This window comes from Fusarium oxysporum, chromosome VIII (assembly GCF_013085055.1).
Source record: "Fusarium oxysporum Fo47 chromosome VIII, complete sequence".
Lineage (NCBI taxonomy): Eukaryota > Fungi > Ascomycota > Sordariomycetes > Hypocreales > Nectriaceae > Fusarium > Fusarium oxysporum.
In genome coordinates this window covers 3,307,426-3,326,902 of record NC_072847.1, presented here as the reverse complement: position 1 = coordinate 3,326,902, position 19,477 = coordinate 3,307,426, and the positions used below count along the sequence as shown (strand labels likewise).

At 47.5% G+C, this 19,477-nt stretch overlaps 12 protein-coding genes across 12 annotated transcripts; 7 read left to right on the top strand and 5 right to left on the bottom strand.

The window, feature by feature from the left end:
- Positions 1-338: 338 nt before the first annotated feature.
- On the top strand, positions 339-1,307 carry FOBCDRAFT_322460 (uncharacterized protein). The gene is made up of 3 exons (XM_059612083.1): positions 339-585; positions 635-779; positions 829-1,307. Exons 1-3 carry the CDS (start codon positions 397-399, stop codon positions 1,077-1,079), a joined length of 585 nt encoding a protein of 194 aa, XP_059465674.1. The 5' UTR covers positions 339-396; the 3' UTR covers positions 1,080-1,307.
- On the top strand, positions 1,294-1,615 carry FOBCDRAFT_230412 (uncharacterized protein). The gene has a single exon (XM_059609831.1). The coding sequence runs from the start codon at positions 1,372-1,374 to the stop codon at positions 1,594-1,596; it is 225 nt and encodes a 74-aa protein (XP_059467789.1). The 5' UTR covers positions 1,294-1,371; the 3' UTR covers positions 1,597-1,615.
- Positions 1,616-2,068: 453 nt separating this feature from the next.
- On the top strand, positions 2,069-3,010 carry FOBCDRAFT_50588 (tryptophan RNA-binding attenuator protein-like domain-containing protein). The gene is made up of 2 exons (XM_031187605.3): positions 2,069-2,675; positions 2,729-3,010. Exons 1-2 carry the CDS (start codon positions 2,163-2,165, stop codon positions 2,939-2,941), a joined length of 726 nt encoding a protein of 241 aa, XP_031034870.2. The 5' UTR covers positions 2,069-2,162; the 3' UTR covers positions 2,942-3,010.
- Positions 2,972-4,278, bottom strand: FOBCDRAFT_252575 (uncharacterized protein; the record flags this gene model as incomplete). The annotated part of the gene is made up of 3 exons (XM_059610998.1): positions 3,900-4,278; positions 3,424-3,854; positions 2,972-3,390 (listed from the first exon to the last, which is right to left on the bottom strand). Exons 1-3 carry the CDS (start codon positions 4,235-4,237, stop codon positions 2,972-2,974), a joined length of 1,188 nt encoding a protein of 395 aa, XP_059465673.1. The 5' UTR covers positions 4,238-4,278.
- Positions 4,279-4,716: 438 nt separating this feature from the next.
- FOBCDRAFT_242983 (uncharacterized protein) lies at positions 4,717-5,738 on the top strand (the record flags this gene model as incomplete). The annotated part of the gene is made up of 3 exons (XM_054706608.1): positions 4,717-5,217; positions 5,278-5,500; positions 5,551-5,738. The coding sequence occupies 3 exons, from the start codon at positions 4,717-4,719 to the stop codon at positions 5,736-5,738; spliced, it is 912 nt and encodes a 303-aa protein (XP_054562583.1).
- Positions 5,739-6,457: 719 nt separating this feature from the next.
- Positions 6,458-7,610, top strand: FOBCDRAFT_230409 (chaperonin 10-like protein). The gene has a single exon (XM_031187609.3). The coding sequence runs from the start codon at positions 6,478-6,480 to the stop codon at positions 7,573-7,575; it is 1,098 nt and encodes a 365-aa protein (XP_031034874.2). The 5' UTR covers positions 6,458-6,477; the 3' UTR covers positions 7,576-7,610.
- Positions 7,606-8,758, bottom strand: FOBCDRAFT_230407 (uncharacterized protein). The gene is made up of 2 exons (XM_031187610.3): positions 8,647-8,758; positions 7,606-8,592 (listed from the first exon to the last, which is right to left on the bottom strand). Exons 1-2 carry the CDS (start codon positions 8,732-8,734, stop codon positions 7,688-7,690), a joined length of 993 nt encoding a protein of 330 aa, XP_031034875.2. The 5' UTR covers positions 8,735-8,758; the 3' UTR covers positions 7,606-7,687.
- Positions 8,759-9,289: 531 nt separating this feature from the next.
- On the top strand, positions 9,290-10,288 carry FOBCDRAFT_205712 (uncharacterized protein; the record flags this gene model as incomplete). The annotated part of the gene is made up of 1 exon (XM_031187611.2): positions 9,290-10,288. One exon carries the CDS (start codon positions 9,290-9,292, stop codon positions 10,286-10,288), a length of 999 nt encoding a protein of 332 aa, XP_031034876.2.
- A 108-nt stretch (positions 10,289-10,396) lies between these two features.
- Positions 10,397-11,833, bottom strand: FOBCDRAFT_263660 (uncharacterized protein; the record flags this gene model as incomplete). Its single annotated transcript, XM_031187612.3, has 1 exon — positions 10,397-11,833. One exon carries the CDS (start codon positions 11,831-11,833, stop codon positions 10,490-10,492), a length of 1,344 nt encoding a protein of 447 aa, XP_031034877.2. The 3' UTR covers positions 10,397-10,489.
- A 327-nt stretch (positions 11,834-12,160) lies between these two features.
- On the top strand, positions 12,161-12,644 carry FOBCDRAFT_278581 (uncharacterized protein; the record flags this gene model as incomplete). The annotated part of the gene is made up of 2 exons (XM_031187613.2): positions 12,161-12,306; positions 12,362-12,644. The coding sequence occupies 2 exons, from the start codon at positions 12,161-12,163 to the stop codon at positions 12,642-12,644; spliced, it is 429 nt and encodes a 142-aa protein (XP_031034878.2).
- Positions 12,645-12,697: 53 nt separating this feature from the next.
- FOBCDRAFT_322454 (alpha/beta hydrolase) lies at positions 12,698-14,180 on the bottom strand. Its single transcript, XM_031187614.3, has 2 exons — positions 14,048-14,180; positions 12,698-13,990 (listed from the first exon to the last, which is right to left on the bottom strand). The coding sequence occupies exons 1-2, from the start codon at positions 14,115-14,117 to the stop codon at positions 12,933-12,935; spliced, it is 1,128 nt and encodes a 375-aa protein (XP_031034879.2). The 5' UTR covers positions 14,118-14,180; the 3' UTR covers positions 12,698-12,932.
- A 1,566-nt stretch (positions 14,181-15,746) lies between these two features.
- FOBCDRAFT_263658 (uncharacterized protein) lies at positions 15,747-18,154 on the bottom strand (the record flags this gene model as incomplete). Its single annotated transcript, XM_031187616.2, has 3 exons — positions 15,747-16,770; positions 16,820-17,800; positions 17,862-18,154. 3 exons carry the CDS (start codon positions 18,152-18,154, stop codon positions 15,747-15,749), a joined length of 2,298 nt encoding a protein of 765 aa, XP_031034881.2.
- Positions 18,155-19,477: the final 1,323 nt, after the last annotated feature.

Genomic DNA, 19,477 nt, shown 5'->3' with positions numbered 1-19,477 from the left:
AAATTGGAGCTGCATGTGCTAAGCACATTGTATAATAACCTCCCTAGAGCCAAGCAGTTTTACTGTGATTAACATGGATGTAAAAACCTAGTAAATTAATTATAAAGTATGAGAGTAATTTAATTGCATTGCTATAGAATATGCTTAATATAGCCGACGACTTATCTTGCATATCCAGTTTAGCAGTTGTCGGAGGTTCTAGTATCCGACCTCCGATTAGGTTGGTGGGTCCTTTAATTAGAGGCTAGACCTAATGCCTTTACTGTTGTTTATGAACTTATTTAAAGTCTTTTTATCCCAGATCATAAATAACTTAAATCGATTTCTCTCTATTTTTTATTTATTTAATAATTCTAAGAAACATATAGGCCACGTTCTTTCTTGCTATCAACAAACATGGTGTCATTTGCCCTCTTAACTGCTCTTGCATACCTAAGCGTCCTTGCCTCTAGCACTCCCAGGCAAAACCAATTTGCCACTCACTCAACATCCGATAATCATGCCAATCTATTAGAATATTCTATCAGTGATGAAAGGAAGTTCCGCGACTTGTCTTACAGATGGACCCATGCCTGGGATCAGAAGGTATTAGATGCGTCTTATGCTTCTGGCCCAGATTTCTAATCGTCTACAGGACAAAGCGACATGGCTTGCAATAACTGCCCCTGAAGTTATTGCTAACTACACCGACTATCCAGCTGTCGGGACACTCACTATCAGCAGCCCTGCGAGTATATTCGATCACTCGTTTGATGATAGAGGCCTTGGTGATAAACGATGCAAGTTAGCGGCCTTGTTAAATCATCATTACTAACATACCATCGCTAGTGCACACACAACATTTCCTCGGCTCGTCCCTCTTTACCCATATCAGCAAGAGCGAGGCAAAGGGGGACTGGCAGGTTCGAGCTCGCCATGTCAGGGAAGTGAACGGTGAAGAGCGTCAATGGGATTCTAGCGCATATGTCGAATTCACCTACAGTCTCATTGATGGAGACTGGAAGATCTCTGGACTGCGTCCTCATACAGTAGTGGCTACTACTGGACGACCTGAAGATGTTATTGGCTTGTTTCCCTAAGCGCTCTGGAAAGGGAGACTTCTGGTGCAATGGCTTGGGCTATGTTGCTGCTCTGTAGTCTATCCACTAAGGTATGCAAGCCGTGGTACATAAAAAGCTGCATTGCATTATGATTAAGATAGCCAGCACCTTAGCAGGGTCCCTAGTATTTAGTTCCTTGGTGTACTGACATACCATTGCTAGTATATAGTCTTTAAACGAATACACCCTATAACATTAACCGTCAACTAGTCCTAATTTCTCTAGCTACAGCTACTGGCAGTAAAGCAATATTGACAAAGCCAGAACATATATGCAACACTGCTGGGTAATCCCCGACGGCGTATGTAAGACCGAGCTGCCTAGTAGGTGCTCAAACTTGCTATTTAATTCACCAACTGAAGCGGCTAGCACAATCGGCAGTCTTGTTTCACACCTACTTGTTGAGAAGATTAGCTTGACCAGCAGTACGAGAGCCGGGAGCATGTCTGAAACACGCTTGCAGAAGCGACATTTTCATGTGATTACAGTTGCGTAAGTAACTGACCAGACTTATATAATAGTTACCGTACAAACTCACGAAATTGAGTAGCGCCTGTGGATCCAGGCTACTGTGGCCATTTGACGAATGGCAAAATGCCAGATCGTTTATTTTCCTTTGAACCAATAAAAGCACCAAAGACAGGAATTGAAATACCCACAGGCGCTACTCAATTTCGTAAGTTTATACGGTATTTCAACTCACCACGAATCATTAAACAGAGTACAGGGATGGCTCAGGGATTTAAGGAACATAAGGCTGTTTACCTGTGAAAGATCCCTGCACGGAATCGCCGTGCTTGCTTTTTGTTCTAGTCCTGAGAAGGATAAGACAAGGCACATTTGAATACCGACTTGCCTAAACAGGCCAAGTCTCACCATGATCAGCAGAGCTGAACCTCTCCATTTTACCGAAGTACCGAATTTTATGTCACTGCTGGGAAAAGATTAGATCAATGTCAGCAGAGCCAAAAGAATATAACTAAAATCTGATACCTGTTATCTTCCACATCTTCATCCCTCATCATCTCTTAATTTGAAGCTTCTACCTGTCAATACATCGCCATGTCTCACCAACAAGGATACGCGCAGCATCAACAAGCGATGCAACACGCAAGCAGTGACAGCGGTGCTTTTCCAGGCGGTACCTACAGCATCGCCCACCGCGACACCAACGCCGTTCTCAACGTGGATCTTCAGCAAGGAGCCGTGGTGCGCTCCAAGTCAGGCGCCATGATTCACATGTCTGGCTCTATCGAGTTAACCGGAAAGTCCAAGTTCTCTCTAGGAAAGCTCTTCACGGGCGGCAACTTGTTTGAGTCGACGTACACCGGTCCAGGACGTATTGCCCTTGGCCCGACGCTTTTTGGCGATATTATCACGTTGCACGTTGATGGTCATCAGTCTTGGACCATCGGCAGAGACGCTTTCCTTGCTTGCACTTCTGAGGTTACGAAGAAGAGAGAAACGCAGGGGATTGGCAAGGCTTTGTTCTCGGGAGAGGATCTCTTTGTCTTTCGTATCGAGGGTCAAGGCATTATGTGGCTGACGAGCTTTGGTGCTGTCGATCGACTGGATGTAAGACTCCTTCAACATGTTACTACCTGACACTGCTAATTGTTTCAAAATAGCTTCGACCTGGGGAGGAACACATTGTTGATAACGGTCATCTTGTGGCTTGGAGTTGCAAGTATTCTATTGAAAAGGCTGGTGGAGGAGCTATGACTGGATTGAAGACGGGCGAGGGTCTGGTATGCCGTTTCACGGGCCCTGGCTCGGTTTACATACAGACTCGAAACATGGATGAGTTTAAATCGTTTATTAGGGCATCTTCTGCAGCTTAGATCTGCTAGTTCAATCTTAGCTTAGGTTTTCTATAAGGCCCTCCAACCCTCCAGCCTTTCTCGGCCAAACGTGGCATCTAGAAGTGTGCATGTAAAGTCATCAACGTCAGCTGGTTTCCTGTTTGCGAGTACATCGCCCATTCGGTGACTAAATATTGGCATGAACCCGATGGCTTTCTCATTAACTCCTTTCATAACTCTTTTCCAGGCGTGAGCTGACGAGGCATCCCATAAACCCTCGTCACCCGTAAAGGTAACACCTCCCGGGCAGCCGGACCAACCAGTCTTGAGCGTCGAGTATATAGTCACTAGTAGTACGACTATGAGGTACGTGCGCCGAATGGACTCAGCGTGGGCCCAAGAACGCCAGAATGAATCGAGATTGCCATCGAGGCAGGGTGTCAGATGTGTCGTAGGTGTAGGCTCACCAGGCACAGAAATTCCACAGTCTGATATGTTCCAGGTTGCTGGAAAACCACTACAAGAAGAGGCACTTTGGATCAATTGGTGTCCCCAGGGCATCAGGACATCCAGTCCTTGTTCGGCTCGGGCGCGCGCATTAATGTCTCCGTCAAAGAGGCAAATACTTATGTAGACGATGAGAGCCTGTGTGCGAGAAAGATGCATTGAAGTATCTCTCATGGTACTATCGACGGAATCCAGCGACTGACATTCGATAAGGGTACTGAGACGCTCCTTACAGATACGTAAAATTATGTTACGATTCGTTGGCGTCTTGTTCTGGTAGGCGGCAAGAGTGGTATAGGCATCCTGAATAACGACAGGCATATGATCAGAGTATAGAGAACAGTGAATGAATGCGCAATGACCGTGTGACGTCCATTGTTTCATCCAATTTTGTAGTGAGCGGATAAAAGACTTGAGACTTTCTTCCTCGAATGTCAAGCATTCACTACGAGGGATGGAGGAAAGATCTCAGGAAGATGTAGTGAGATACCAGGGCAAAGAAGGCAGAGGATCAGAGCCCCAATTCGAGACAGGGATCAGGGTATCGGCAATTGGGTTTGTTGGGTCTGAAGGTGACTGATCTTGGTTGAGACAAGGTTCGTCAAATATCTGTACGCCTTGCAGAGCAGTAGTGGCTGGAACGGTTTCGAATGTTCCATGTTCACCGTATATGATATCATAAGAAGGTACTATCCGGGGTGCAGGATATCTGCACATGAAGCCTTTTGCAGTGCATCGGGCGCAGGACGGTGTTTGCCTGTCACATTTCCGCTTCGCCCTGGTACAGAGGATGCAGGCCCGCTTCTTGAGGGTCCGATTTTCCGCCATAACGGATAGTACTTGGGAAAGACGGTGGTATCTGATGTTAGATGGTAGAGAGCAAGGAGCCAGCAGTGGTGAAATCGCGAGGTTAGTTGCGGGCAGCGGAAAAAAACCCGCCAAGGTGGGTCGTCGGTCGACCTCAAGTGAGACCTATTGGCCAGTCATCGTCCGCCCGCGGTAAACACCTTATCTGAACTGTGTAGTCGCGCAGAATTTCCCACCCAGATTCGCGCCCACTCCGAAAAGGAACGCCGACCATGGGGTCATTGGCTTGAGGCCCATGACGAATCTCATACCACGTATCTTAGCTTTACTCGGCCTCAAATTACAGGGGGGCCAACGAAAACCTGTAGCTTTGAGCCAAAAGTACAGAATATAAGAAGAATGGCTGCCCGCCACAAAAAAGAAGTATACCCAACGCAGCATACCCATCATCAGTTTCTACAAGTTCAATCGGCTTTACTATTTTTATCACCTTTATCACCATGTCGCTTCCAGGACTCAAGACATTACATAAGAAGCCTTACCCCGTTATCTACCCTACTCGTCCAGAACTCAGCCAAGAGGGCCGCACGATCCTCATTACAGGAGGAAACAGCGGCATAGGCTTCTCTATCGCTCGTTCCTTTGTAATTTCCAAGGCAAAGCGAGTCATTGTTGCATCTCGCCGACATGACTCTATCCAGACTGCTGTGAGCAAGCTGGCGAAACAGGCTAAAGATAGTGGTTCGCCGACCGCTGCTGAAGGGCGTGTCTGTGACGTGGGAGATCTGAACTCTACTGCCTCGCTTTGGCAGGGGCTCAAGGATGATGGGATACACGTCGACACGCTAGTCCTCAGCGCGGCATCACTGGGTAAAAACAAGCCTCTGCTAGAAGCCGGACGTGATGGAGTCTGGGATGACTTTGAAACAAACACACGCGCTACCATTGACTTCACCACCAGGTTTTATGGCCAAGAGGCTCAGGGGATTGAGACACACAAAGTAAGAAGATAATATGACAGTGATCAAATCATCACTCGCCTGTATATGCTAACTAGTCAGGCCTTGATTAGTCTCAGTACTTGTGTGACCTACATGAGGCATTACGCAAGTGACCGTCCGTCATATGGCATCACGAAGCTTGCTGGTACAGACTACCTCCAACAGCTAGCGTTTGAAGTTGGCCCGAAAAAAATGCAGATATCTATTTTTCATCCTGGCATCATCTTCAATGAACTTGCCGCGGCGCGTGGCATGGACGAGACTACATATCCTTGGGATGATGGTAGGCATTTGGATGAGCGTTGCATGATAAAGTGCTAATCTTTGTGAAAGAGAACCTTCCTGGAAACTTTGCCGTGTGGGCAGCAAGTCCCGAGGCGGAGTTTATTCACGGACGCTTCGTCTGGGCGGCTTGGGACGTTGAGGAGCTTAAGACGCGAATTGAAGATGGGGTGAAGAAGAACCCGAGGTTCCTGATGGCTGGTATTGAGGGTCTATCAGTGAGCATAGATGGTATTTAAGGATGTGTTGTGGGCGAAGTGGTCAAGTCCTATCGATCCATATCTACCGGCTCAATGGTGAGTCGTGGTCAATTCTAGCGGAGATCTATTATGTAGCTTTTCTACAGGAGATACAACGGCTCAAGGATATTCAAGGTGTATTGCAATTTTGCAGAAATTACTGTTATTTTGATATAAGTAAAAAGGAACTTGGTTACAAGAAGGCTGCTTGGGAAGCATTGGGAAGGCCTTTTTTTATGCTTGCGACTTGACAGGGAGAAACTCTACTACACCAAATAGCGTATGATTAAATCAGTCAAAGCGGACCACAACGAGGATGGCTATAAATTTTACTTCAAGGAGACTGCCAAGGTTGATAGAAACGACTGCAAGCTTCTTTACACCAACTGCTTTCTTCCTTTCAAGGGTCGGCAGCTTTATCCAAGACACCGTTTACAGACCCGAAAGTCCGCTAGGACGGACGTGGACCCGGACCAACTTTAATACTAGCGTTCTTGTCTCGGCGAGATAGTTGCTCCGCGAACAGGAGATCAGAGGCGGGAAAACGTCAATTCGGCAGTGGCTTGAACCCAAAAAGGTGTACATAGCTGATTACTCAACAACACCGTCATACTCCACGGCAGTTTGATAAATGCGTTTTGCTTCCAACTCTAATAAATAGGTTAAATGATATCCATTAAAACCCACGATCAGTACAATTAAATTCTATTTCTCTTTATTCTAAATCGTTATTATCATCATGACTACTATGAAAGCTCTAGTCTCTAATCGCAGTATCGTCACACGACTCATCAACGCCACACGCGCCAAGGCCATCGGAGGCCAGGGTGGCCGTGTCCAGGACAATGTACCCATTCCCACCATCTCCTCCAACGAAATCCTCGTGAAGGTCAAAGCTGTAGCCCTGAACCCTACCGACTTCAAGCATCTCGACATTATCTCTCCCACCAACTCGATCATCGGATGTGATTACGCAGGCGTCGTTCATCAAGTCGGTGACTCTGTCAGAGATAGGTGGAAGGTCGGCGATCGTGTCGCTGGCGCTGTTCACGGCGGTTTATATCCTGACAAAGGCGCCTTCGCAGAGTACTTGAAGATTGATGCGGATCTGGCCTGGAAAGTCCCCGATGACATCAGCGATACAGACGCAACTACATATGGAGTCTCTGCTGTGACAGCCATGCTGGTCCTCAATGTCCATCACGGGATCCCTTTCGTCGATACCAAACCTGCTACTCCCAAGAATGAAGCCATCTTCATTTACGCCGGAGCAACAAGTGCAGGCCTATACCATATCCAGCTTGCAAAGGCAGCTGGGTACACAGTAGTCACAACTGCCTCGCCCCGTTCATTCCAGCTAGTAAAGCAATACGGCGCCGATGTCGTATTCGACTACAATTCACCCTCCGTCGCAGAAGACATTATCAAAGAATATCCCAAGATCACAAAGGCGGTGGATTGTTTCTCCGAGGGCAAATCAACATCCATCTGCGCCGCGGTGCTCAAGCCCAGTGGCGGTAAGGTGGTTACGCTTCTGCCAAACGGTAAATCTAGCACTCCTGGTGTAACTTACGACCTCGTCATGTCGTATACGGCTATGGGGCATGCCTTTCAGTGGTTACCACCAATTGGACCCAAGTTTGAAGCCAGGCCGCAAGATCGTGCGGCCCTTGTTCGCTTTTATGAAAGTCTACCACGAATTACTCATCTCCTGAAACCTATCCCGACGATTGAACTCAAGAACGGTTTTGATGGTGTGCTTGAGGGACTGGATAAATTGCGGGCAGGCCAGGTGGCAGGAGGCAAGCAGGTGGTCAGGTTTAATATAGGAGAGTAACAAATTTAACATTTTAAGCTCTCATTGTACTGGGGTGACTAGATTTATAAGTAATTAGCTGTGTTTTATTTTATTTTACTCTTCTTCAAATTTACAAAGTATTAAGTCATTATTAGGCATTTGTCCCCAATACCGACGTCGGCAGACGCATAGGCTCCGCCCCTCTTCTTATCCTCCAACGATTACTAACTTGAACCAGCTCTTCACACCCCTCGACCGCCCATGACCACTTAGTAAGAAAGCCAGGTGTAGCCTCCCAACTCTGCATGTCGTGCGGCTCACCCCAAATAATGAGTCCATTGCGTCCGGCCGTAAGTTCGTCCGTATCTATGTAATTCTCCAACATGAACCCCCGTGACTGTTCCGTCTCGGGGGTACTGGCAGAGAAGCTAAACGGTGTTCCTCGCTGCCAAGGAGCTGCTGTATAGCTCATAAGATCGCCAACGAGATCCCGCCATAATTCGAAATTGTCGAAGCGGCCTTCGCGTCGGATAAGATTGTCGCGGAGGCGGGCGAACGGCATGATGTTGATCCAGGGGAAATGGTATTGAGTTTGTTGTAGTATAGTAGGGGCGAGAGAGGAAGGGATATTGGGATTTGGGGGGTAGCGGGTTGTGTCGTCCAAGCAGGGGCCAAAGACGGGACAGGTTGTTGGGTCTAGTGATATTGTATTGATAGTGCGTTTGATGGAGATGAAGGCGCGGTAGACGTTGAACTGAATGAGGTGGAGGAGCTGGTCGGAGGGGAGGGGGAAGTTGACGTTGATGGGCTGGGGGGCTGATTCTAGGGTCGTGACTTGACCGGGTTGATCTGTGGATGATGGTGCTTGAACGGCAATGACGCTCTTGGTAGTGGAGGGTAGTGTGCAAGACGGATGGTAGTTTATGGACACGGCAGTTGAGTCTGTATCTGTGTCTTGGGAACAGCCATCATCAACTTCATCAACGCGCCAGCGTCTGACCTCAAATGAACTCGACACTTGATCTATCCCAAAGTCTTTACCCTTAATTCGTTGTCCTAAATGAAGTAATGAGTACCTCCCGGTTATTTCTGGCCAAAGGGACAACTCACGACGGGCTCTCTGGTTCTTCCGATTCTGCAGCTTTCTTCGCTGCTTATTCGCCTCGGCAATTGCGGAGTAATTATCTCTGAATTCCATGTCAAGGCGATGTGTATTATTGAGTTTGAGATGTAGTAAGGAGAAGGCGATGAAATTGGCGGCCGAGTTCCTTCGGCGAGAAAATGCTCCGCCTGCGCTAGCGGCGCATGCCGACAGTCGAGTCCCGCAAGCTAAACTGGATAAGGATAAACTGTCATCAGCCCCACCTTCGCTCCCTGGAAAGTAGGTGGGACGGGCTAGACCTGAAAAGGCAGGAATGTCATCAGCCAGGTACACCAGCTCACCCTACAGTTCGATACTGAATAATCACGATACATGTTTCTCAGACTTTATCTTTAGTTGGCGGTGATAATACTGTCTGTAGTGTTTTAACCCCGTAGGATGGTGATTTGTAAGTAATTCTCCGCGATGTAGTCCCGACTGGCAATAGTCTATAATAAAACACTGCGATTATGTTTCAACAATGAGGGTATATAATGCTCAGCATTCTACTTCCATTCAGTCTCAACATTTAATTTCAATTTCACACAACTCTCAGTTCAAGTAAAAACTACAACAGAATATTCAGCTCGCTTTCTATATCTGCAAAAAACCATGTCTCGCTACACCGCTGTTCACGCCAACACCAAAGGCCCAGGCGATGCTCGCCCAACAGCCCTCCAAATCATCAAAGACGAAGGTCTCGAGGAAAAACGCCAGGGCCAAATCTTCGTCATCACCGGCACATCCTCTGGAATTGGTATCGAAACTGTCCGCGCCATCGCCGCGACTGGAGCAACTCTCTACCTCACAGCCCGCGACCTCGACAAGGCCAAGGCTGCCTTGGATGGCATCTTCGACCCCTCCCGTATGGAACTATTCCAGATGGATCAGGGATCGCTTGCATCTGTCCGCGCTGCCGCTGCTGCTATTTTGAACAAGACCTCCAAGATCCACTGCCTCATCAACAATGCTGGTATCATGGCTATTCCTGACCTTCGCTTCACAGCCGATGGTCATGAGCTCCAGTTCGGCACCAATCACCTATCTCACTTCCTCTTCTTCCAACTCCTCAAGCCTGCACTCCTTGCTGCTGCCTCGCCTGACCTCCCCTCACGCGTTGTGGTTCTTTCGTCTTCCGGCCATAACATCCACGGCATCAACGACTCTGATAACTACGCCTTTGAGCACGGCGACTACGATGCCAACGTCGCTTACGCCCAATCCAAAACAGCAAACATCTACATGGCCAATGAGATCGAGCGCCGCTATGGTGCAAAGCACCTACACGCCACTAGTGTTCACCCAGGTATCATTTCCACCGGATTGACTAGGCACATGCCCCCCGACGCTTTCAAAGGCATGGAACATATCTATCCTACAATGAAGAGTGTCGAGCAAGGAGCTGCCACGACGGTGTGGGCGGCTGTTGGTGAGGCTTGGAAGCATGATGGTGGCAGGTACCTTGCCGACTGCGATGTGGCAAAGCCGAGTGTCGGTGGAGAGGACAAGATGATCACACCTACGTATGCTCCGTACGCATACGATGTCGAGAAGGCAGCAAGGCTGTGGAAGGACTCTTTGAAGCTAGTGGGATTGGAGGATGATGAGTAGGCCTAAGGATCCAGGCAGAAGAGTTATCTGTGCCGGTTTGGGGTGACCGTTGGCTGGCTATGCTAGACTTTACAGATGGTATTCAGGGAAGGCGATGAGGAACCTCGCGCTTGATCTTCTATAAACTCGATAACTATGTGATTAAATGTCTCTTGCTCTGGTATTAAACAACGCAAACTGGCAATGCCGTAATATGGTAAATTAATTCGGCCAAGAGAACATGTCAGCACCAGACCTTAACCCCCACTTCTCAAGTAGACTTTTGTCATCACCAGCCCACTCTCTCAATACCTCATCACCCTCATAACTGACCAAAATGATGATTCCCAACTCTTCAATCTGGTTCAAAGAAGCCCCCTTGATACTGTCACGAAATCTCGACATCTCCACCCTCAGCCAAGCTTTCTGCTTCCTGGCTGCATGCCACTCTGTCATTGATCTTGCGTTCCAAATAGCTTCTTGTCCTGCAAAGCTTAACTTGGCCATCGTCGAACTGGGTTGGTACCAGCCGAATTCGAGAAAAGTGTAAATGCTGCCCAGAAGATCTGCAAATACCATGGTTCGCTGGACGCTCTCTGCCCGAACCCAATCTTTCCAACTATGACCAGACTTTGAAAGTATCGAAGAAGCATCCGCCGTCTGTGCTCGTAAGATATCAACCCATCTGGCGAGTGACTTGGCGTTTTGCTCAGCTTGTATCTTTTGTGAGCTGTCGTCTGAGAATAGCCGCATGGACTGGTATATAAGAATGGCCTGTATGGAGGGCAGGAGGTCAAGATTCATGACTGAGTAAGGGTTCGGAGGACTCAAAGCGATTGCTGTATCCGTAGCCTTTATGAGTAGCTCTGCTCGTCGTGCAATCTCCGATGCAACCAGAGAGGCATTGACCGAGTTGCGGGTTGTATACAAAGAGCAAGCAGTGAAAGCGTCTCGCAATGCAGTGGAGCTGCTGACTTGAGAATAGTGGATAAAGGACGTTTGTCCCGATTCCGCAAAGCTCTTGACCTGATGGACCAGTCGACTTGCAGCATACTCTGCACGTTCTTTGAAAGCATTGCCTGTATATACAGAACTAGTCTTTGGACCCCATGACGGTACTAAAGAAGTGCCAATTGTAGTTGCAGGGTAGGGTGTTTGTGCATTCAAGTCTGTATTTGGATATGACTGGTTCGTGGACTGAGGATAAGGGTCTGGGGTAAATAGTGATATGGTTCTTCCTTGGCCGGAAATCTCCTCTATGAGCGGCACCAGAGGCGGGGGAAGGGTTATGGGAGTTGGGAATAAGGAAACATCACAGTTTCCTGGGAGAACTTCTGGTGGGGATGAAGCGTGATCGGAATGAGAGGTTGCGGTACTGTCGGTTTGATCATTCCAAACAATTACCTTAGAGCTCTCAGCCACCTCTTGCGCGTCTTCAGGTGACATCCAAGCATACACGCAAGTGACCCGCCTTGAAAGACATCGTCCGCACTGCGGAAATCCGAGGTCGCACCGCCTTTTACCCCGGACACAAGCCGAGCAGGATCTTTGTCTTGACGATACCATGTCTGCGAGGCGCTTTGTGAGAGTGCTGATTGATTTTTGGCTAAGAACGAGATGGTTGTTGTAAATGCTCGAGCTAATGGAAAGATAAGTCGGTCAGCGCCGAGCCCGACCATTCCGAGCCTGTTTCACTAAGATGCGGAGTTCCGCACGCTAGACTCAATCCTTAGGGAAGATCCACTCCCGACTTATACAGATGTCGAAGCCCATGACTTGGAAATTGGGTATAAATAACTCCTCATAAAGCTGTTCAAGTTGATTACTTCTTTTCCATTTCACAACATCACTCATACCTCCCACAGCCAGTCACAAACCTGATATTCCTTCAATATGGCCAGCGCCCTTGAACCCACTCTCCCCGCTTCTGCCCTTAGTAGCTGGATGGAAGATCTCTACGCCCGAATCTTTATTCAGCCAGACGATGAAGTCTCGGCAAATACCATCAAAGAATCAATTTCAGAAGATTTCGCGGCCAGGTAACCAACCTCCAAAAGAAGTCTCATACTGATAGAAGCTAATTGTGCCGCTTAGAATCAACCATGATCACTACACGCGACAATCATTCCACGATATCATCATGAAATTCCGTGTCGATAACAAGACGACTATTCATGAAACCAAGGAGCTCCAATCTTGGGATGCACCCGATGGCTCAGGTGCTGGTTGCGTCTCCCAGTTTCTTCGCTTTACCGACTCCAACAAGGAGACTGGCGTTGGTAGCACGTCTTCTACCTTGCTGATTGCTAGCATTAAGGTTGTCAATGGGCGGAAGATGTTGGTAGAACTGACAGAGGTGTTGAAGGCAGCTGCTTAGACTCCTTGGCGGATAGAAGAGCCGAGGTCAGCGCTATCGAACCCACAACGGTACATAGATTGCGGCTGCCTAGACTAGCAAGCTATCAAATTCTGCTTCTCTACAAAAGGGCTCTCAGTGTAGACTGTGTCACATTGTCATCGCTATTCGTATTGCCAAGTCCTCAGGATAAATACCAAACCACCTTCCAAAGTCTTGCCCGTGTTGTTGCCATGTCGCCGTGCAGCTCCTGTCCTTTCCATCGACTAACATGTCCATCTTCCACATTGCTCCTCTGCCTCAATACTACTAATCTAGTAATATGCCAGACGCCCATTTCATCATCCTCTCTGTGGCATCCCCTGCTACTTCTGCTTGGTTCTCGATGAGGATAAAGTCATGACACTCACGCTCGCCGACTTCAATCTGCACAGGAATCGAACGGCATTTCTCTTGAGCAGCTTTCCCAAATTCGACGATTGCATCACAGAAAACCTCGCGCCTACCAGCAGTGACATAAAGCGCGCTCGTGATCGCTGGGAGATCGCTCAACCATGACAGATCTCCATCCACGGCAAGGGCTGGATGAGCTCCATTGACTTTTGGCTCCAGGTCCTCACTGCGGAACGAGTGTACGGAAGTACGCTGGAGTAAGCCTGCAAAGAGCATGTCGACGTTGCCATATTCCTCAAATGAGGTTGTGTCTGTTCGATCGCTGAGCCAAGGAGACACAAAGAACATCCCTGCGAGTGGGCTGTGTAGCTTGACTTTTGGAGCAGCGGGATTGGGATGCAGGAGGTGATAGGCGAGTTGAGTTGTCAAGTTCCCTCCGGCAGAGTCACCACCGACTATCAGATCACGCGGATTCACGCCGCTTTGAAGTAGATGATTGAGAGCGGCGGAAGCTTGGCGGAGCTGATCAGGATATTTCCCACCTGGCGCAAGCGTATACTGCAGCACCGCAACAGCAACCTCTTTGTCTACACCAGGTCCACCATTAACGTATGCCTCCCAGCACCAAGTGAAGTGGCCCGGTAGAGGGGGCGCGACATATCCACCGCCGTGCAAGAACAGGACGAATTTAGACGCTTTCTTGCGATTCCCGATCCACATTATAGATGCGTCAGTGTCAGCGAGGGGCTCGATGTCGAGGTTTAGTCGAGTGTGATGGCCCTGGTCTCGCTGCTTCTTGATCCAGGCTGTGTAGACATCTATCGTTGGTGTTGAGAGGAATTGAACCTGGCGTGGGGTGAAATTGCCTAGGAGGATGCGCCCAACCATACAGGTGAACCACAGATGTAATGGGACTTTGTATTTGATGGCAAGAGGCATGCCTCGGATGAGAATGCCCACGATGGTCCCGGGTACTTTGGGATTGTGAGTCTAGGAGTCCAAAGACACTGTGGTGTGAAATGACATCTTACCTAGAAGTATCTTGACTGCAAGGCCCAGTTTCTCCAAGAGAGATAGTGTTGGGATAATGGTTGACTTCATCGCTAGTTGGTATCTTAGTCTCCACTAGAGTCGTCTCGCTAGGGTTCTGGATATAGATGTTTCGCAGGTTCGAGCATATATGCGAAAGAATTGTGGACTTGCAAAGTATTGGCTTAATATATCTCATCGGAATATCATCAGCCATAGAGAGTCAAGTGATACAAACAGAAAACCCTCGGCTCAGCATGGCGGCAATTGTGCACGGCAAGTAATAGAGTTCACGCTAGTTTATGCTTGGTGATATAGTTAGGATCCCCAAACCCCATTCTGAGGCCGTGTTTTTAGATACCCCAATAACCCAGGATTTCCCCTGCTAATGAGGTACAACTTCGCCAGTTTTCTCCACCACCAAACCCAATGTTTATTCTAGCAAGTCTGACAAAGAATCTGAGACAATCTGTCATGTCTTCGGTATCTTGATGTCCTTGGCCTAGTTGGACAAGCACGCGCCATTAAATGAGGTTAGGCTGTTCCAGAATATCCTTTCTCTCTTCAAACCAACAAGCCGTAAACCAAATAATAATTTAGACCTCTATAATAGTTTCATGCCACGGCAGAGGTGTTGAGACAGTAGCCTAACATCAGCTCATTTGAATCTGAGCTTTATTGTTCTTTTGTTAGGTCGCCCGCACAGACCGCACCTTGACATGCGATTTTTTAAGCTTCCTCGGCGCATATTTTTTCCTCATCTTGGCTTGTTTTGTTGGAACATGTTAGAACCAAATCCTATAAACGAGAACGTCAGCCTGACTAATGATATACTACCTTTCGGATCCATTGGCCTTATTTTTCTGGAACGCTTGGTTATCTGGATCGCTGGCTTTGCAGACTAGAGACCTCGGCGATGTTAGTTGAGAGGATTGAAATGCGCTGAGTTGCTATTTTTACGCACCTGCTCTTGGGTCAAGAGACTTTCTATTCTTGACCATCAAGTCCGAGAGCCCTCCATATGAGTTGTCGCTGTACCTCTCAGTGATAGGGGGTAATGCGCTTGCTGCACTGATAAACAGCAGCGCCAGGGTTTTCCTTAATGAGACCATTTTCACTTAACAGAAATTCCAAAAGTACCGAGTATATTGCAAGATAACTAGGTATAAGATTGCATGACTGGCAAGGTCTTGCGGTATATAAGCTTATGCTTACATTTTACACCTTCATGGCTTCCTGTGTTTCAGTCGTAATAAGCGAGTAAGCCCTCTTTAATAGTTCAATTGTCGTTTAGGCCTGGTTCTGTTCTGGGCTTTCAACATGGAGCTATCCCGGCTTAGTACGCCGCTAAGTGCTGCTAAATAGCCTGATACAGTCAATAGTTCGTTGTCATAGGAATGGGGAGGCTTGAAGTAGGTTAATATAGTAATTTTAGTAGCTGAAATTTCGTCTCGCGCAGTGCATGCAGCTGGCAGATGCTCTACAAAGCCTCGATTGCGCTACTCTATAGAATTTGACGGTGCTTGGTATTCTGGCGTACACCGACTTCCTAAGTGAATTATGAGTTGGCACATGGATGCCACGACTGTTCACTATGCCAATGGCTTAGAAACAAAGGTCCTAGTTGTTAGGCAATTTGGACTTGGGGCTGAGATAAACTCTAAATTACAAAAGATATAATATATAAGAAAGTTCTAAGACTTAAAGAAGGGCTAAAAGTCCGGCAAGAAGAGAAAGTATACCAGAGGCCTGCTTGATAGCACCACTAATAACAGGGACAGTGCTGGGGTAAGAACCTTTCGTACCAGAGGCGCCAGAACCCTCTGTGTCTCCTTGGGAACCAGAGCTGGAACCTCCGTTTGAACCACCGCCGCTGCCGCCGCTGCCGCCACTGGCATCTTCACTGGAGCCTCCACCTGAACCTCCACTTGAACCTCCGTTCGAGCCTGAGCTTGATCCTCTACTAGAACCGCCATTGGGGCTGGGGTTATAGCCTCCTCCGGACCCTCCATGAGGAATAGTGGAGTTCCAGCTGATACCGTGGTGGGTTTTAACAACGCCCTGTTGGGAAGGACATCCGAATGTGTCACAGGTAGGAACTTGGCCGTTGCAGTTATCAGGCGTACCCCAAGACTTCTCCCAAGGCTGATAACTAATCTTACCTTGGGCGCAAGTTGTGCAATCTGATGGAACAAAGAAGGACTTATAGTTATACCAATCTGGGCATTGTTGAGGCTTGTAAACCTTGAGGCTGGCGCATTTTCCGTCTGAGCAGAGGTGGGGAATATACTGTTGGCCGCCAGGGCAGGGCTCAGAGATATAGACCCATTGGCCGTTACAATCACTGCCGTTGACCTCGACAAAAATGTAGACGGCAACGGTGTTAGGGCTGCTTGAATGGCATTTCCCATCAATGCATACCAGAGTGGCGGTGACGACCTCGGTGGCTATGCTTTCACCGCTAGCGACAGTGGTAAAAGTGGTAATAATGGTCTCCTGGTTTGTTACCGTTTGGGTGACAGACTCAGTAAGAGAGACAACAGCCTCGGTCCTAGCGTAAAGGGTAAGAAGGATATTGCTAGCGATGGCCTGGCGGGCCTGAAGCTTGTTCTCGGCTTCACCTCCACAGAATTGGGCTTTGTCTCCAGGACACTCGATATCGCATTGGTCCAAGTTGTAAAAGACAGTACTATCAACGTCATACACATCTCCGCAGTAACAAGCACTAGATAATTATTAACAATGCCTTCTTAGAATGTGAGGATAAGACTTACGTATCATGGACGCCAAAATGAGCACGTCCTTCGCAAAGGCCAGCACATACATTGAGATCCATCAACGGGCTGGACTCGGCAAGGGTATAGGTAGGGAAGCCAGCGGTAGATCCTGCACATCCAAAGAGACTGAAACCGCCAATATCGCCGGGAAACCCAGCGACTGAGGTAGAAGTTGAAGAAGCAGAAATTGTACCAGTAGAAGTGCCGGTGGGAAAGACAGTCTTACCCTCCGAGTTGGTAGTGGCACCCTCAGAGTTAGTGTTGACACCTGTAACAGTCTCTGTCGGGAAGACAGTCTCGCCGTCTGAGTTAGTAGTGGCACCCTCTGAATTTGTAGCGATATCAGTCCCGGTAGGGAAGATAGTTTCACCATCAGAGTTGGTCGTAAACCCTTGACTGTTGGTTTCAGTAGCAGTCTCAGTGGGGAAGATGGTCTCGCCTTCGGAGTTGGTAGTAAACTCTGCGCTGTTGGTTTCGGTAGAAGAACCAGTCTTACTACTAGTGGAAGTACCAATACTGGGGGAAGGGAGAGGAGTTGAACTTGCACCCCGAGCATCCTTGAGAGCGACCCCCGCAATGATTACAGGGACGATTACATCGCCGCAAGCTTGTTGCAATTGGTATTCGTTGGATAGCTTCAGGATAAAAGGGTTGGTGGATATTTCAAGACTGCCGCTGAAATTCTCGGGAATAGGTTGAATCTGGACAACCTCACCATTGGCGACAATTTCGAAAGCACAAGGGGTACTCTCAGCCCGCTTACGGGATCCGCCGCACGAAACGCATGTGACATTTGTGACCATGATACGCTGCACACCAATACCTGCTGAAGCAGCTGTAATTGAAGAGAATGCCTGTTTAAAAGAGGCAACTGCATAGTTGGGGACATTGAAGTTGGGAATGATGATCGGAAGAGGAGCAGGAGCAGGATTAGCGCGACGCTTGAGGGTAGAGTCAATGGCCACAGGAGACATAAGACTAGATTCACGGCATGTTAGACCTACTGCGGTTATTATGATAACTTCTGGGGGATCCTTACATAGTATCGCCGTCAGGTGGTGGGTAGAATGAAGCACCCTGGCCCAATATGGCGTCTTTGAGACTCAGTACAATTGGTGCAAGGACTGATGCTGAGGATGAAGTGGTGGTCTCGACACTGGTAGTAGTGGTCTCGATACTCGCGGTAGGCGGGACAGAAGAGGTTTCGAGTTCAGTGGAAGAGATTGAGGTCTTTACAGCAGGGGTGCTAGTGTTTGTAAATCTGGTAAACTGGGTAAACTGGCCAAACGCACTGGAGGCACTGGCCAGGAGGAGGCCTGAAGACGGCCGCATGATGAAGATTGACGATTTATTGAATGAGTGACAGGAAGCGAATGTGAAGATCAAGTGTCGGCGGCGCGAACACGGGTTGAGGATGGCTTATATACATGCAGCTTCCCCATCAACAGGTGGCATTGTCCATGTCTTGCATGCATGCAGAACAGTCACATTCCAACGCAAGCTTCACCTACAGTAACGGTTATTCGGCATGGGCAGTATGAGACATTTCTTGTTCTCGAGTCTTATCTGGCCATGTAGACAATGACAAGAATGCCCAAACTCTGAGTCGAACTCCCCAGCATTGTTTTTAGTGAGAGCCTGCTAAGTATCCTCCCTTGCGCTGTTAGAATCCAATAAAGCCCTTCTTTTCCGCCACATTTTCAGTGGAATCTAAAATATGTCAGGGACAATAATTCAATCGCGTTCGGGTTAGCGCTGAACTCATACTCGTATTGGTTGCCCGTTTAAACTGCTAACGGCTCAACGGGGGAAGAAACCACGGGCTTGGTAACTTTGTGGCTGGTTTGTTGGAATGTACTTAACAGGGGCAACAAGTAATGGACGCCTTCATTTTTTTTTAATCGCTATCGAGACATTTTCTGTGCTAGACATGAGTGAACCCTTGATTCCTATGGTAACGCAAGGGGATTTGATCTGTTACTTGGCATGGTAATGGAGTCAGAAGCCAGGGTTTAAACCAGGTGATGGGCGACAATGTTACCTATTGTCTAGGAAACAATTCGTAAAAGTAAAGCACACAAGATAATAATCTAGCTAAATTAATATATTAGACTTAATTATCACTCTTAGGGCTAGGATAGGGTTCTATTATACCATCGAAAGCTATCTTACTGATATACTATTTATATAAGGGTTTCTCAAGATTATAAAGAAGAGGTAGATATAAGAAATATAAGAAAGAGATATAATATATAATAAGAGAGAGATGTATAAAGAGATATATAAGAGATTAGGGATAGTAAAAATATAGGAAAGAAAGAGGTATAATAAAAAGAGGATATAAAGGAAAAAGAAAATAAAAACAATAATATGCATGCGCCAATTCCTGTCTTATCTGTTATCATGATAACCAGGCTATCTGGTTATCGGTCAGGTGACTATAACGATTCGGATACGAATAGTACCCTTTTCCTGAAATTGCCTCATAGCAGAGTTTCCTCTTGCCAAAGCTTTAGTTAATACAATACCGTTAAACCTACCTGACTTTCCTACTTAGGAATCACCATAACAAAAAAAGTGATTTATAATAGTTTATTATACTATAAGTAGGGTATTTTAACTAAAGGAGTAATATTACTTAGAATAAAAAAGTTA

Coding starts and splice junctions, on each gene's coding strand:
- FOBCDRAFT_322460 (XM_059612083.1), top strand. CDS start 397: ATGGTGTCATTTGCCCTCTTAACTGCTCTTGCATACCTAAGCGTCCTT. Junction 586..634: donor CCCATGCCTGGGATCAGAAG/GTATTAGATGCG, acceptor AATCGTCTACAG/GACAAAGCGACATGGCTTGC. Junction 780..828: donor AGGCCTTGGTGATAAACGAT/GCAAGTTAGCGG, acceptor TACCATCGCTAG/TGCACACACAACATTTCCTC.
- FOBCDRAFT_230412 (XM_059609831.1), top strand. CDS start 1,372: ATGCAACACTGCTGGGTAATCCCCGACGGCGTATGTAAGACCGAGCTG.
- FOBCDRAFT_50588 (XM_031187605.3), top strand. CDS start 2,163: ATGTCTCACCAACAAGGATACGCGCAGCATCAACAAGCGATGCAACAC. Junction 2,676..2,728: donor GTGCTGTCGATCGACTGGAT/GTAAGACTCCTT, acceptor GTTTCAAAATAG/CTTCGACCTGGGGAGGAACA.
- FOBCDRAFT_230409 (XM_031187609.3), top strand. CDS start 6,478: ATGACTACTATGAAAGCTCTAGTCTCTAATCGCAGTATCGTCACACGA.
- FOBCDRAFT_230407 (XM_031187610.3), bottom strand. CDS start 8,734: ATGGAATTCAGAGATAATTACTCCGCAATTGCCGAGGCGAATAAGCAG. Junction 8,593..8,646: donor GAAGAACCAGAGAGCCCGTC/GTGAGTTGTCCC, acceptor TACTTCATTTAG/GACAACGAATTAAGGGTAAA.
- FOBCDRAFT_322454 (XM_031187614.3), bottom strand. CDS start 14,117: ATGAAGTCAACCATTATCCCAACACTATCTCTCTTGGAGAAACTGGGC. Junction 13,991..14,047: donor TGCAGTCAAGATACTTCTAG/GTAAGATGTCAT, acceptor ACAATCCCAAAG/TACCCGGGACCATCGTGGGC.